Source organism: Trachymyrmex cornetzi, unplaced genomic scaffold (assembly GCF_001594075.2).
Source record: "Trachymyrmex cornetzi isolate Tcor2-1 unplaced genomic scaffold, Tcor1.1 scaffold468, whole genome shotgun sequence".
Lineage (NCBI taxonomy): Eukaryota > Metazoa > Arthropoda > Insecta > Hymenoptera > Formicidae > Trachymyrmex > Trachymyrmex cornetzi.
The window spans coordinates 61,875-77,434 of NW_017299487.1; the positions used below are offsets into that span (position 1 = coordinate 61,875).

At 34.3% G+C, this 15,560-nt stretch overlaps 3 protein-coding genes and 1 pseudogene across 4 annotated transcripts; 1 reads left to right on the forward strand and 3 right to left on the reverse strand.

Moving 5' to 3' along the window:
• Positions 1-960: 960 nt before the first annotated feature.
• Positions 961-3,484, forward strand: beg (malonyl-CoA-acyl carrier protein transacylase beg). Its single transcript, XM_018513345.1, has 2 exons — positions 961-1,950; positions 2,895-3,484. Exons 1-2 carry the CDS (start codon positions 1,121-1,123, stop codon positions 3,334-3,336), a joined length of 1,272 nt encoding a protein of 423 aa, XP_018368847.1. The 5' UTR covers positions 961-1,120; the 3' UTR covers positions 3,337-3,484.
• Positions 3,485-3,785: 301 nt separating this feature from the next.
• On the reverse strand, positions 3,786-5,811 carry LOC108764938 (uncharacterized). 2 transcript variants are annotated; one of them, XR_001940295.1, is made up of 2 exons: positions 4,297-5,811; positions 3,786-4,044 (listed from the first exon to the last, which is right to left on the reverse strand). XR_001940295.1 is itself a non-coding variant. In XM_018513344.1 (2 exons), the coding sequence occupies exon 1, from the start codon at positions 5,748-5,750 to the stop codon at positions 4,374-4,376; it is 1,377 nt and encodes a 458-aa protein (XP_018368846.1). In that variant the 5' UTR covers positions 5,751-5,811; the 3' UTR covers positions 3,786-4,044; positions 4,355-4,373. The 2 variants fall into 2 exon arrangements, 1 of the variants encoding a protein (XP_018368846.1); XM_018513344.1 differs by having other exon boundaries at positions 4,355-5,811.
• Positions 5,812-7,635: 1,824 nt separating this feature from the next.
• LOC108764929 (gastrulation defective protein 1 homolog) lies at positions 7,636-9,068 on the reverse strand (annotated as a pseudogene).
• Positions 9,069-11,165: 2,097 nt separating this feature from the next.
• Positions 11,166-15,276, reverse strand: LOC108764937 (uncharacterized). The gene is made up of 3 exons (XM_018513343.1): positions 14,993-15,276; positions 14,405-14,605; positions 11,166-13,946 (listed from the first exon to the last, which is right to left on the reverse strand). The coding sequence occupies exons 1-3, from the start codon at positions 15,102-15,104 to the stop codon at positions 11,314-11,316; spliced, it is 2,946 nt and encodes a 981-aa protein (XP_018368845.1). The 5' UTR covers positions 15,105-15,276; the 3' UTR covers positions 11,166-11,313.
• Between the last annotated feature and the right edge of the window lie 284 nt (positions 15,277-15,560).

The window sequence follows — 15,560 nt, forward strand, 5'->3', positions numbered from 1 at the left end:
TAAATTCGCTCACTTTTGTAATTTTCACCTCGTTTCAAAATACAGAATCGACCCCCAGGGTATTAATCATGAAACTTTATCCCTAGGATGGAAAGTGAAAAGTGAAAATTTTAACCATTGAAGTTAATGGAAAAATTTTTTACTTTTTACTTTTCATCCTAAGAAAAAAGTTTCATGATTAATACTTAGATCTACAATAGATGTTTTAAACCTTAAGCCGTAAGAATTTGACCAATTACAGTCGAATGCGAGGAGAATAATTGACTGTAATTCGTCCATTTTTTATGGCTTAAAGCTTAAAAACCTATTGTAGATCTGGACTAATCCGTTCTTATTGCAAGGTCGTCTTAAGATACTAATACGGCCCTCTGATTGGTTCGTGACATCTTAAGACTGTGCTTAAGACGGCCTTGGATCTTCTAAAGGCCCGTCTACAATACACGGAGTAAAAAGTAAGAGTAGGAAATTGACCAATCACAGTCGATTATTCTTCTCACATTCGACTGTGATTGGTCAATTTCTTACTCTTACTTCTTACTCCGTGTATTGTAGACGGACCTTCACATTCGACTGTGATTGGTCAATTTCTTACTCTTACTTCTTACTCCGTGTATTGTAGACGACGCCTTAAGGTAAATTTTCACGAGCTGCTCAAACCGGCTGTTTCAGCGACAAAATGAATCACGTGATCATAATTGACGAATATTAAGCGTCCATTTTGATCATGTTATCCTTTTTGTCGCTGAAACAGCCGGTTTGAGCAGCTCGTGAAAATTTACCTTTATGCATTTCATGTGCGATAGGCTTTACTATTGTGCATTCGAAGTTCGGTAGTTTACGTTCACATTTTTCGTAGATTTTTTTCGAAGTTCGAACCTCGATTCCTCAATCCTCGAATGTCCTCGATACCGGGCAATACCGGGATTACCGGGTGACGAGTTGACGAGCATGTGCTTTATGATTGGTTATGTTATGATGACTATGATAGAATAGGCTAGATTCTAGAATAGACATGCAATACACGTGATTGCAACTCACGTTGTAATTAACGACAGTCACGAATAGGATGTATATTGAATTATATATTCTAAATTAGCGTTGTTAATGATCGTTAATCGCAATGCAATCAGTAACGATACTCCAGCGGGTCCTGTCTGCTAAAACGGCGCCCTGCTTGACTCGTTTGTTATTCTTGAGACAGGTGAACAAATACTCTGACTCCGCTGCCACGAAAAACGACAGTAGCAATACATCGAATATTGGCGAATCACAAAATGAACGTGTCGCAAGCGATGTTGAATCTTCCTTAGGCGAGGAGAACGTTTCTCGCCTTCTGAAGGAAGCTGCTTCTTACAGCGATGCCAAAGATAAAAATTGGACAACGAGCCCTTATCCGGCCGATGCTCCTACCTCAGTCGAAGAAGAAGTTGTCAAGCCGAAGATTGATCCATTGGACACTTGCATTGTGCTTTTTCCAGGACAGGGTACCATAAAAGTTGGCATGGTTCAGAAATACTTGCGCTTTCCACAGGCAAGAGAATTATTCGAGATAGCCAACGAGATTCTGGGATATGATCTGCTGAAACTCTGCCTAAGAGGTCCACAAGAAAAGCTGAATCAGACTTGCTTTAATCAGCCGGCCACAGTGGTAAGTTCGCTGGCTGCACTGGAGCAACTCCGTGAGGAAAGGCCCAGGGTATTCGAAACATGTAAAGCAGCCGTGGGCTATAGTGTAGGGGAACTGACCGCCCTGATCTTCTCAGGCGCTTTGTCCTTCGAGAATGGCATCAGACTGGTCTCTGTGAGAGGCGCTGCAATGCAGTACGCTTCTAACAAATGTCCTCAAGGAATGCTATCGGTCCAGTGTTCTCCACAAGCTTCATTATCACAGGCGTGCAAGGATGCCGAGAAGTGGGCACAAGATTGCGGTGTAGAGATACCAGTTTGTCAGTAAGAATCATTTCAACCATTCCTGTACTAAGCTTTGTCTAGGCCAAGAAATTTTCTCCTTGATATTCTAGATAACAAAAATGTAGCAATCAAATGTGGATAACAATTTTAATAATTCTTTGAAAAAACTTTGGCACATGAGTCTAGATTCTTTGTAAGATAGAGAAATTTTATAAATATCGACATTTGAGTGTATACATCTGAAATGATTGGTATATATCGAGTGTTTTGATATTTATATAAATATCATATTTTTGAATCCTGTGAAAATGTCACAACTCTGAAATAAAACTGTTAAAGTTGCAGTGTTTGGATTTTTACAAAATCATGATATAGTTCTAAAGAATTTCAATAACTATTATTTTTATTATTGGATTTGTACTCAACATATTATGTTCGACAATAACGACAGTGTCATTTCTTTTTATATTCATATATTAACAATACTAATTACTGATATTCCTTCAAGTTTTATCGCCTAGAGATCATAAACATAAACTTGTAAGCAATACTGGATGCTTTCCAGCAAGAGACATAAATGAAATAGTGTAACATAGTAAATCATTACTGCTGCATCAATTCTTGCTATTTGCCAGTGTTAAACAAAGTGATTACTGTGTCTCTTATTGGAAAGCACTAACTGTCATTTGATCTGTCATATTATCCACATTTTCAATATTTGTCGATAACTATGTATCCAATAAAATGTGTCGTACAAATATATCCCATAATTTCCTGAATTTAAAATTAAATTTTGTTGAATACATTGTCGGCAATACATTTTTCTAACAATATTCTGTTTGGTCTGGACAAGACTTTATATGCTCCTATTACATACATTGTAATTAAATTCAATTATTAATTTTTTAAATTTAAAGTAATTTATAATAAACATATATAGAAGTATGATGTTATGTTAGATATTATGAAAAGAATTATTGTAGGGTAGCAGTATATTTGTACACTCAATCGAAGATCTTGGCTGGGAATACTCAGGCTCTTGAGTACATAGAAGAGAACGCGAAAAAGTACGGACTTTTCAAGTTAACCAGGCTGCCGGTGTCGGGCGCATTCCATACAACATTGATGGAACCAGCGCTCAAGTCCTTTGGCAAGATGCTCCACACGTTAGAATTCGATGATTTCAGATGTCACGTCTATTCCAATTACAAGGCGCATCCGTACGGCAATACGGCATTAATTAGGAAATACTTGCCAAAACAAATTATGTCGTCTGTGAAGTGGGAGCAGTGCATACAGCTGTTGTACAACAGACCCCCGGGAACTGCCTTCCCGCGAACTTTCGATGTAGGATCAGGAGGAAGAATGTCAACGATCTTGAAGTTAATTAATTCAAAGGCACACCAACACTGTATAGCCGTCTAAGCACTTTTATATTTCTTGATAATACCAAAAGAAAGTCTGAACATTTGACATTATTTTGTACATACTTGTTGATTAGCTTTATTATTCCAACTGTGACATGAGAAAATAAAGAGGATCAATGTTATATTAGATACGAAAATTGTGTATATTGTTCTGTTAATAGAAAAGTGACACATCTAAAAATTAGATATTTTTTAATATTTTTGAAATTTTGAGTTGGACGTTTTACTCTCTTAGGGGATAGTGAATGTGCATAACTTCACTTACTTTCCATGTTATATTTTTAGTTATAATGATAATGTATTCTTTGTAACTGTCATGAGTTCTTTAAAATTCGAATACTGCAACTCTATAGCGTTTTCCACTGGAAAAACTGGAGAAAAAGATTGTAATTTTGCTACATTATATATTATAGCATTATAAGTATGCATACTTATTTGTAAAGTATTTATATAACAAAAAATTACGAATTAAGGGGGAAATACATTTTGACCAACCTGAAAAAATAAAGATTTTTTTAACATGGATTGCGGGAAAAGTATAAATACGATCCACTTCTAATTTGGCACTTTATTAATACATATATTGAACTTGTTATGTCGCAAATTTTATTAAGAAATATCTTCCGAGGAAATGTATCAATCCGCGTAAAACGTGATTGTGCATCGGTAAACGGTGTACGTACATGATTCCGTCATTTTGGTTATCCTAAAAAAAAATCCAAATAGTTTCACAAATTATAATGTACTCCTTATCGTCTGACCGAGCTTTTTACCATTTTATTTAAATTGACGGAAATAAACATATTCGAATTTTTGACACATTTTTTGATATTATAAATGTTATTATATTTAAAAATGTTATAAACAAACTCGTCGGTCAGACGAAAACTACTGGTTTCTTGAATATATGTTTCAAATTGCAAGTCAATCTGTTAATAGCCTGAGAAATTATATATACCGTTTCAAAAAACATGGTTTCGAAATAAACACGTTTAAAGTTTGACTTAATATCGTACAGTTTTTTGCATCTTATCGCTAATCGTCCATTTCTGCTTCATCGAAAGAATCTTCCTGCTCATCCGAGGCTACTTTATCCCTCTGTCGTTTAATTCGACCTTTAGATGCCGCAACCATCTTCGCCTCGCTTTGGGACACTCGTGTCGTGTCAAGTTGTTCACATATTACAGCCGCATTTGTTCCAATTGTCAGATTTAGCATAGCCATCATTAAAAGAATACTTTTATAGCCTTTATTGAAAATATTTGCCGCAATATACGTGGCAATTTTAAGAATTTTCTTGCCACTAAATATTTGTTTAGGCGCAATCGACCAAATAAGCGAATTAATGCTCTCGTTATTTATATTTTGTGTAAAACATTCTTTTTTTGTAATTCTAACATCTTCACCATAAGGTTGCGATTCAACAATGCCTTTGAACGTTTTATCATCGCCGTGATCAGTGTAAGATAAATATTTCACGCCATGTAAGTCTTTAGATCTCGCGAACATTTCTATCGCTCCGTCCACTTCCATTTTTCCCGTGCTTCCTTCATGGTCGATGGAACACTCATTTTTATGTGATTCTTTCCATGTTTCATATTCTTCTATATCCAAATTTTGGCTCGAATGGTCGCACTGTTCGCAGTACAACGACTTGATATTTACATCTATTATTTGTCCAGAGTAATGACCAATTAACGTTACAACTCCATGTAAAGATGAAAAACCTCGTTTCATCCAGGTTCCATTTCCTGAAACTGTAAGACCTGCCGGCTCTGTTCTTTCTGCATTTGTCGTCAATTGTTTCTCTTCAACGGCTGCCTCGGAAAATGTTGTATCAGCTACAGTCTTCGTCGCGCAATAAATATTTGTCAGAATTTCGTAATATACCTCCTTTCTGAAAATGTTTGGAAAATCCATGATACCGCAAAATTTTTTCGCGCCTTCGTAACCAACACCAAGAAGTCTCATTGCAAAAACAAATCGTCTATTTATTTCATACGCGTGATCGATAAGCGGACAACAATTTATATATCGCGGTTCACATTTATCACATGTGATGACTAATTTGAATCCAAGTCCGCGAATGGTTGCTTCTCTGAATGAAATATTTCCGTTGCATGATTTGCATTTTATCATGTCACTGAGAGTTGAAAATAATGTTGAAGAGTTTATTATGCGGTATCCATGATCTGCGTCTATTGGCACATCCACTAAACTTATTTTTAACTTTTTCGAGGAGGCACTACTAGTACGTGCCATTTCGCGCTCGATCATATAACGATTCAGTAGTTTTTTCTTTTTCGGTCGACTGCGTCCTTCTATTTCCCGCGAACCTTTCCTAACAATTAACGCTTCATTGTTTGAACGAATTGAATATTGGAAGACGCAAAGACGATGTGATACAGACATCAACTGACTACAGACGTTACAACTTCAAACGTTTTGACCTGAAGAAGGTCGCTAGTGAAAATAACCGGTAAATACAGAATAATAAATAATAGACAGCTCTGTCTGTTACTTATTATTATGCTCGAAAACAGCGATAGCTAAGGAGAAGAATTATATAGTGCGTCTCTTTCAAGTGCTATAACTCGGGAAATAATTAGAATCCGACTGAAATTTTTGCCGAAATTGAACCAAAACACTCGGCTACATGTCAATTTCAACCGAAACCAAAATTAAAAAATAGAAATTCTATAAAGCCCATGCATATATGTATAGACATGCCCATATATCATATATTTTTTCTTGATAAATATCATAATTTATTGAAACAATAATTAAATTTTAGCCGAAATCGAAAACTGAAATTTTGATTGTGTGTCAATTTTGACCAAAGAATATATATAAGTACTTTTTCTTCATAAACATCATAATTTAATTATTGAAAAACAATAATTACACATATTAAAATTAATATTTATGAAGAAGAGCTATATGGTTTTAGTTAGAACCAAAGACATATACTACGTTTACACGGCACGCTTTACGCTGAAGTTATAACATCGATGTTATGAAACTGGCCAATCATAGCTGTTCCTCTGAAGAATGAAATGACTGTGATTGGCCAATTTCATACATCGATGTTATAACTTCGGCGAAAAGCGTGCCGTGTAAACGTAGTAATAGAGAATGGACTGCGCGATTCGTGTGTGAAAATGGTCGATAGGGATGAGAGAGAGGGACTGTGGCAGACAGCCATTTCTACCTCTTTCCATTCAATGGTGTAATGGGAGAGAGAATGAGATGGAGATTGGCCGTCTCCCACGGCCCCTCTCTCTCATTATTGACTACGTTCAGCAGACTCAACAGTTTTGCAACCGTTTTATGATTTTTTTCGCTCAGATTGGACTATTCCTTTAAAATTAAAAGTATAAACCAATCAGCGCGACGAATCATTAAACGGTTGCAAAACTGCTGAGGCTCAGTTTCACAATTGACGGTTAACTCTTAACCAAGGTTCAACTTATTCATCTCTTTTCAATTTCAGAATTGAGTCAGTTGTGAAACTAGGTCTGAGTCTGCTGAACACAGCCAGTGGCAAAACTAATGCGCACTCAGTGCACATTAAGGCTGTTGTACACTATTCTAATCTAAATATAAAAATGAGATATCTCAATTGATAAAATGCCCAAAATTTATTTTATCAAACAGCACAATAAAATGTATCGAATATTTCACGGTTTAATTCGTTCATATATTTTTATTAAACGTATATCTTTACGTCGATTTTTGTATTCCGGCTTTAAAGTGCACTGAGTTCGCACTAGTTATGCCAATGAAAAAGGCTATTAAATTTCTTTATTTACAAAAAGAAAAGATATATAATATTGCTAATAGTTTCTAAAAACTGAACAGCTTTATTCATATATAATAATAGATTGTTGTATGTATTATCTATTATAATAGATTATTATTTATTATTATCTATTATTATCTATTATTATCTATTATTATCTATTATTATCTATTATTATCTATTATTATCTATTATTATATAGATATTTTTTTTATAAATGAAATGTATTCTACATTTCATTTATGAAAACACACAGAAAACATACATGCAATAAATATTTATCAGATACGAAAGATAAGTCATTTGATCATACAAATTAAAAATTTATACGAGATTAATGAAATCAAATCTATTAAATAACTAGGTATAAATACAAATAAAATGCGGGATGTACAATATAATCACATAATATAATATTTATAACAAAACTATTCTCCTTCAATTAATTCGCTATATGTACTGTACATAGATACACATATAATTACATAGTGCTGATATACAAGATAAATATACGTTTAGGTTCTCTTAAGATTAGAAAAGTTTATGGTTTTTGATTCTTATTACTCGGTCCGCTGTCTTGATCGTCGCTTTGAAAAATCGTCGGCTGTGTCTTCTTGTAAGCAGGTGCTATCCAGTATGGTTCTTCTTCAGCTATCTTTGCATACTTCAGAATAGCTTCCCTGCGATCCTGATCGTCCTCTATCCGTTTGCTCAATCCGAGATTGCGTACGACATAAGAACTAAGAGTTCCTCCGGAGGATGCTACTCTACCACCCTGCCCTGAAGTGATAGGCAGATCTGGACGCCTCGATTTTACTGGATCGAGCCTATCCTTCTCCATCTGCTTGCGAACCGATTTGGGCCTAGTGGAACAGAGGAAGCGCATGAGTTGTGATTTGCTGAGTGGACATTATCTCGATATGCTTCATGTGCGTCTTGACGACGCATAGCTTGGCGCCCCTTAAACTCTTCTTGGAATCGTAATATACCTTGACTATGCCATTGCCACAGCCGACAAACACCTGATTCAATTTCGCATGCCATAGAGTTTTTATTACGTGTGAATTTGTCACGGGGATTTCTCTTACTAGATCAAATGTCTTACTGTCGTAGAACAGCACCCTGCCGGTCGTCTTTCCCTTATTCAGAGATTCCCCCGTGACGATCATCGAGTCATCCAGACTGAACATGCAATCCGTGGTATCATAACGTGAGTACAGTTCCTTAGCTTCGAATATTGGTACTTTGAACGCCCTTAAATCCCACAGTTTCAGAGTGTCGTCGCAAGCTCTACTTGCCAGCATTTGCCCGAGGTACGCGAAACTCAAGCTCGATACCTCGCTGGATTGTGTGTGCGCCCCTCGCAACACGAGAGACGGATTCACAAAATTCTTCCTGTAATCCCACATTTGAATTGAGCCGTCTATGCAGCCGCATGCAACAGCCGCGCCTTCCCGGCTGTATAGGCGCACGTCGTGGGAATAGTCTTCACGCCGTTTTGGGCTCTACACTTTATCTTTATTCCATATTCGGCAGGTGCTGTCAAGGACACTACAAAAAATTCTCACCAAGGCATCCTTCTTTGAATCTTTGATTGCGTCTGAAATAACAGGTAACGGAGGTATTGGAAGACCAATAAAATCATCATCGTCGTCCACCTCATCCTTTTTGGATTCCACAACTTCGTCGGATTTTTCTTGTTCGACCATGTTTACTTTATTGCTGTTGATAGTCTTGGTGATGTTCTTCATCATCTCCTGCACGTCGAAAGACTTGGCTTTCTTACCAAAGCCCGTGATGCCCATCAACTTCTGTATACTCTGGGTTTCCTCCTCGTCCTCCGGCCTGATCTCGTCCATTTTCTTTACATTATTTTCCTCGCGTTTCTTATCGAAAATGCCGAATCCGGAGCTAGAGATTTCGATGATTAATTAACTTTTTAAATATTAACCTTTTATTAAAAAATATTACCTTTCGGAAAAAAATTTTTTAATGGATATTAAAATAGAAATTTGAAATTTATTTAATAATTAGAAACGAAACATAATCCTGGTACTCGTTTTACTATCGAATTTTGTTATCGAACGCGTCACGGGTTGCATGAGCACCGTTACGTCAATGCAGTGTTCTATTTGTCGCAAATATTTGCAAAAGTCGGCGCGTCATGGTCATTCGGCACGCAACAAATGTGACACATTCGCTTGTATAAATAGAATACTGGACTGATGATTGCTAGCACTTAGTGTGCTCAACACTAGAACTATCGATTAATTGACGATTAATATATAATTTTTTTTATTTAAAGATAAATAAAAAATTGATTTATCTGTTTTGAAAAAGAATTTTATTAAAATTATAAAGATTGTGAATTCTAAATATGTTATATGACGTCTTTGAGATTTAATTTTAAGTTGTCTTTAATGTTTTAGAATCATCTTTTAGGTATTACTATATATTTCGATGATACCATTTAGATATAGTAATATATACGTACAAATGGAAAAAAAAATTAAAAATAGTTCAATAAATCGATATATCAATAATTTAACGTCCATATTTTTAATTACAACAATTTAATATCCATTAGTTGAAAATTTTATGTAGTTGATTATAACTACATAAAATTTTCAACTAATAAATATTAAATTGTCATTACAACTTATGCACGTTAAAACGACATAAAATTTTCAACTAATAAATATTAGATTGTCATTACAACTTATGCACGTCAAATTATTGACATATTGATTTAGCAAATAATTTTTAGCTCTTCGTTCTGTTTGTATACATGTATTACTATAATATATCTAAATTATGCATACACATATATATACATTATATATAATAAAAAATAAAACTGAATCAGTCGATGAGGTGACGCCTTTTAGAGCCAAACACAGGATATTGGTGTGAAAGATTTATTTTTCACACCAATATTTATGTTCATATAGATTCATCTCTAATAGGCCGTGATTCAACATTATTTAATTTATATTAATAAAATTGAAGTTTTTAAAAATGGCATAAAGTGTTACTCATCAAAAGAATCAATAGAAAGAAAAGAAGAAAGAAATAATATAACTTCATGCTATTTTTAAAAACTTTAATTCTATTTTTTAAATTTTATTTACAAAAGTAAAGTATTATAATTAAATTTAAGTTTAATTAGGACCAAGTTAAATTAACTGATGCAGTTGATTTTATTTAATTTCATTTACAAAAGTAAAGGATTGTAATTAAATTTAAGTTTAATTAGGACCAAGTTAAATTAACTGATGCAGTTAATTTTATTTTTTACAAATTCGCTAAAATAAAAAAAATATCAAAAAGCGATAAAGTATCAAGAGAATATAAGCTGCAAAAATTCTTTTATTGAATATCAAAATATTGTTCAATGAAATCGTATATTCTAATTTACATGTCTTCTTAAAATATTATTCAATAAAATCGTATTCTATTTTTAGTTACATGAATTTTTTAGATTATATATAACATCAATACCTTTCACATTTCCATTTACTTGTATTTATAAAAAATATATTATCAGTTGTATATATGTTAATTAACAAAATAATATTAATTTTTATTGAATACATGTATGTACATTTAAAGAATGAAATCGCACACGCACAGCTTAAATAAACATAATTAATATATTCTATTGTATTGTAATTTCGACAATGACTCATTCGACATCAAGGAGTGTGCACATTTTCTTGATCGAAGGGAATATTACTTTTATTGCCGGGTAATGACATAGGTATGACGTTAATTAACAAAATAATATTAATTTTTATTGAATACATGTATGTACAGGGTGTTACAGATGCATACGAGGCAGTATGCATCTATAACGACGGGTTGCGCGGCAAACTTTACATGGCCAAGCGTGGTTTAATAAACTAAATAGACAATGACAGTGACTTTATAACATAAACTTTATAATATAAATAATAAAACTTTATAGTATAAACTTTAGAATGTATACAGTCACTGTCATTGTCTATTAAACCACGCTTGGCCATGCAAAGTTTACCGCGCAATCCGTCATACTGCCTAGTATGTATCTGTAACACCCTGTACATTTAAAGAATGAAATCGCACATGCTATACACGCATAGCTTAAATAAACATAATCAATATATTGTATCGTATTGTAATTTCAACGATTACTCATTCGGCATCAAGTAAAGGAGTGTGCACATTTTCTGGATCGAAGGGAATATTACTTATATTGCCGGGTAATGTCATAGGTATGACTTTAATACGAAACTCATATGGTAAAAAATCCTGACAGAAATGATAAAAGTCCATACGAGTATTGATAAGTTTTAAACGAGCCATTTCCTTCATCAGAGTCGTTAATTCGTTCTTATAATTTTCGTAATTCTTACGACGTTCAATAGTAGTTACTACCGTAGCTAATTCTTGCACGAATTTCTCGGATTTCACTCTCGTGGCCAGTTTGTACTTTGGCTCCAATCGTTTCCACAGAAACTTGTAAAGACGATCTGTAGCCCAATGTTTCGGACGAGGAAGTCTTGGTGGTCTATATACTTTTCCATTTACTAGAAATGCCTTATCCACTACTTTCGTAGAATTCATGAGCAGCTTCTTCTTCTTTGTATCTTGTTTAGGCATAAAAAATTTCACTGTTTCCTTTTTTACTGCAGATGCTTTCTTATCGGTCGAGTTTCTTTTCATCGCGGCCATCTCACGACTCTTTAGTTTCTCCAATTCCATTTTAATCTTCTTCATTTTTTCACTGTCGAAGCCTGGCGACTTTTGCGCGCGTTCGCTTAGTTGTTTCGCCGAAGTTTTTTTTATTTTGACGAAAAAATCATCTATTTTGTTCAATTTCTTAGATGAACTTTGCTTATTGGAAGAAATAAAACCAACTTCCTTATCAGACCTTGATTCGGATGAATGTACGTGTTCTACATCTATGTCAGCATGTGAATCGTTATTTGCATCTTGTATTATTACATTAGTACTTAATCTACCGATAGGCGATATTGCATTTGCACATGCGATTTCCTTCAAAGTTTTTTCCCTAATGGACTTGAGGTTGGAAATCTTTTCTTCTGACGATTTAGCAATTACACTCTTTCGAGAAACTGATTTTGATGCATTATTGAGATCGCCGTTTTCTAATAGTTTATTCTCGTCCTCCGATAATATATTAGCTTCCTTAGATCGACTTTTCTCGGCGTTTGATGACACCTCGAGAAATATTTCATAAGAACCTTCCTCATTCGTAGTACTACGCTTTCTTGATTGTGGATTTTTCTGTGTTGCTAAAGATTCACGTTCCTGATTAATCCTTGTAGTTTCTCGCTCAGAAGAAGCACGATTATCTTCAAATGAAACATTACTTCTTCTATCACTGATATGACCTTGCTTCAAAATTTCTTCGAACGGATTAGTTGAGCGCTTACGGAAACGTGTTAGAATTCTTGATTTTGGCTTAAAAAATATGGACTTTTTCGTTCCGCGGGATTCATCGTTATCAAAGGATGAGCTGCTCAAATTTGATTCAATATTATCTTTATCTTGCACCGATACATCTGATTGCTGCTTTTTAGATTTATTTAAAGACAATCTTGGACTTTTACGAATTGAAGATCTATGAATATTGTTTTCCTTATTTGGATTGGATGTAGATGAACTTGCGTTACTATCATAAGCTAGAACATCTGCAAACATATTTTTTCCTATGCTTTTCCGCGCTCGCTGCTTAAAGTGAGACATAAGTTTTAAATGTTGACGAGGTATAATGATGCTTTCATCGCTACTTTCAATCTCAACGTTATTCTCAGGCACTGCCTTCTTAACGTTTGGAGTTAACGAACCAGTTTCAATATCCTCGAGCGCTCTTATTGATTTTCTTTGATCGTCAATATGATCTTTACTCGTATTAATATTTCGATGCATCGAACGCTGCGAGGTTTCCTTTTCAAACGAGACTGATTTTTCCGCAGTACTGCCATTCAAAACATCATCTTCCAACGGTACATCCTGTAAGGCGGTCTGATCTTTCATACCTCCACTTTTTCTTGTTCTCAAAATACTTGTCATTGTTTGAGGCGATCTTATCGATTTCCTTTGATCGTCAATATGATCTTTACTCGTATTAATATTTCGATGCATCGAACGCTGCGAGGTTTCCTTTTCAGACGAGACTGATTTTTCCGCAGTACTGCCATTCAAAACATCATCTTCCAACGGTACATCCTGTAAGGCGGTCTGATCTTTCATACCTCCACTTTTTCTTGTTCTCAAAATACTTGTCATTGTTTGAGGCGATCTTATTGATTTCCTTTGATCGTCGATATGATCTTTACTCGTATTAATATTTTGGTACATCGAACGCTGCGAGGATTCCTTTTCAAACGCGACTGATGTTTTCGCAGTACTGGCATTCAAAACATTATCTTCCGTTAGTACATCCTGAAAGGCGTTCTGATCTTTCATACTATCTCCACCTCTTCTTGTTCTAAAAATATTTGGCTTTAATTTCGAAATCTTCGAAGTTGGACTTGAATTACTATCCTCTTCATTTTTCTGCGACCTTCCTTGCAAAGATTCACTGTCCGAATCGATATGTACTTCAGAGCGGACTTGTTTCGTCCGCGTTTTTAATGGCATAGTTGCCTCGGGATCATTCAAAGCATTTGCGAAAGCATTATTAATACTTTTCCTATTACTTGTTTTTAAACGAACCTTCTTCTTTCTTAAATTAAGCTCTTTCTCTGATTCAGATGTCTCGGATGTCGAAATTTGCAACATACGACTTTTAACTATTGCTAAAATAATAATATATCTTATAAGTACTACAATATCTATGATGCAAAATATCTATAATGCAAAACTCCATCTGCAATCATATAATATTTTTATTTCCTCCATCTAGCCAAAGTTCTTTTTACTGTTCTAGTCTTTCAAAAAATGTGAAAAAGTTCAAGGTTATTTTTCAACATCTCTATTACATTACCAAACAGTTTTTTAACAAGATATTTTAGGAGGAGGAACAGAACTCTGTTCTGTTTCAATTTGGAGAAATCTGAGTGAAATTTCGCTTGCGTCAAAAAAGATCCAGATTACAGACAAACAGTTGAAAGATTTATTCTTTTAGCTGAACTTTTTGCACAGTTCACCTTTTCTTTTTTACTCTTTAACTTGAAAAGAAAAAATGAAAAGATAAACCATGAAAGAAGTTCAAGAAAACTAAAAAGAATAAATTAAATATTCTGCCTATTTATACCTGCGCTGCGCCTCGAGCTTTTTGAAGCAATGGGTTCGGAATTAGAGTTCAAATTCTTCCACCATCCCGTAGGATCGGAACTCTGGCTAGAATCAATCCTTGAATTAGACCTCAGCATTCTAGGCGTTTCATTTGCACTGTGAATCATGGAATGCGGAGGGAACGTATTCTCTTCCAAGTTATTCCACCATAATGTTTGTTCTGCAGAAAGAAGAATGTGTTAAAATTATATTAAAACCATCTTCGACTTTTAATTTGTCTATAACAAAGGTAATGTCCTAAAATAAAGTCACTTATTTGCTACAATAACATAATTTAAGAAACAAAGTTTTCAGAAAATCAGTTTCAACATTTTAAATTATTAAAATGTTAGAATACTAAATTTGAAATATAATTTCAATGTAATAATTTATAATAATAATGTATAATAAATATAATAATTATAATAATTGTGGTGAAATAAAAGTGTATTCTTATAAAATACGTTGTTTATTTTCTTTATGTTTCTGTTGATCTTCTGCAAGTAACAAAAAAATGATAATTTTTAGTTATGTTGTTGTGGAAATGATGAAAGAAAAATATTCCTACCTTCATCCACGATGGATGTATCAGGATCGAGATGTCCAGAACCGATAGAATCGACGGATCTACGTTTGGTGTATCGTCGGGATACACGATTTAAAGATTTTCTCTTGGCCATGTTTATGAAGAAACGTTCTACGATGGAAAACAACTAGAGGTGCGTTCCTTATCACGCATGATGCGCATGATGCATCCATTGTCCTTGTTTAATATTTGCTGAGCAACAAGGATAAACGACGCATTATGCGTATCATGCGAGAAACGAAACGCACCCTACTAGGTTATCTCTTTACGTGATTATATGAGGGTTGGGTAGTGCCAAGTTAAAAAGCTAAAAGTTAAGTTAAAAAGTTGAAAAGTTAAATAATATGTATCATGCGAGAAACGAAACGCACCCTACTAGGTTATCTCTTTACGTGATTATATCAGGGTTGGGTAGTGCCAAGTTAAAAAGCTAAAAGTTAAGTTAAAAAGTTGAAAAGTTAAATAATTTTAACTTAACTTAGTTACATTTTAGACTCTTAACTTTTTAACTTTATTTAGTTACATTTTATCGATAACTATTAACTTTTTA

Coding starts and splice junctions, on each gene's coding strand:
- beg (XM_018513345.1), top strand. CDS start 1,121: ATGCAATCAGTAACGATACTCCAGCGGGTCCTGTCTGCTAAAACGGCG. Junction 1,951..2,894: donor GTAGAGATACCAGTTTGTCA/GTAAGAATCATT, acceptor GAATTATTGTAG/GGTAGCAGTATATTTGTACA.
- LOC108764938 (XM_018513344.1), bottom strand. CDS start 5,750: ATGTCTGTATCACATCGTCTTTGCGTCTTCCAATATTCAATTCGTTCA.
- LOC108764937 (XM_018513343.1), bottom strand. CDS start 15,104: ATGGCCAAGAGAAAATCTTTAAATCGTGTATCCCGACGATACACCAAA. Junction 14,606..14,992: donor TACATCCATCGTGGATGAAG/GTAGGAATATTT, acceptor TTCTTTCTGCAG/AACAAACATTATGGTGGAAT. Junction 13,947..14,404: donor AAGCTCGAGGCGCAGCGCAG/GTATAAATAGGC, acceptor TTATTATTTTAG/CAATAGTTAAAAGTCGTATG.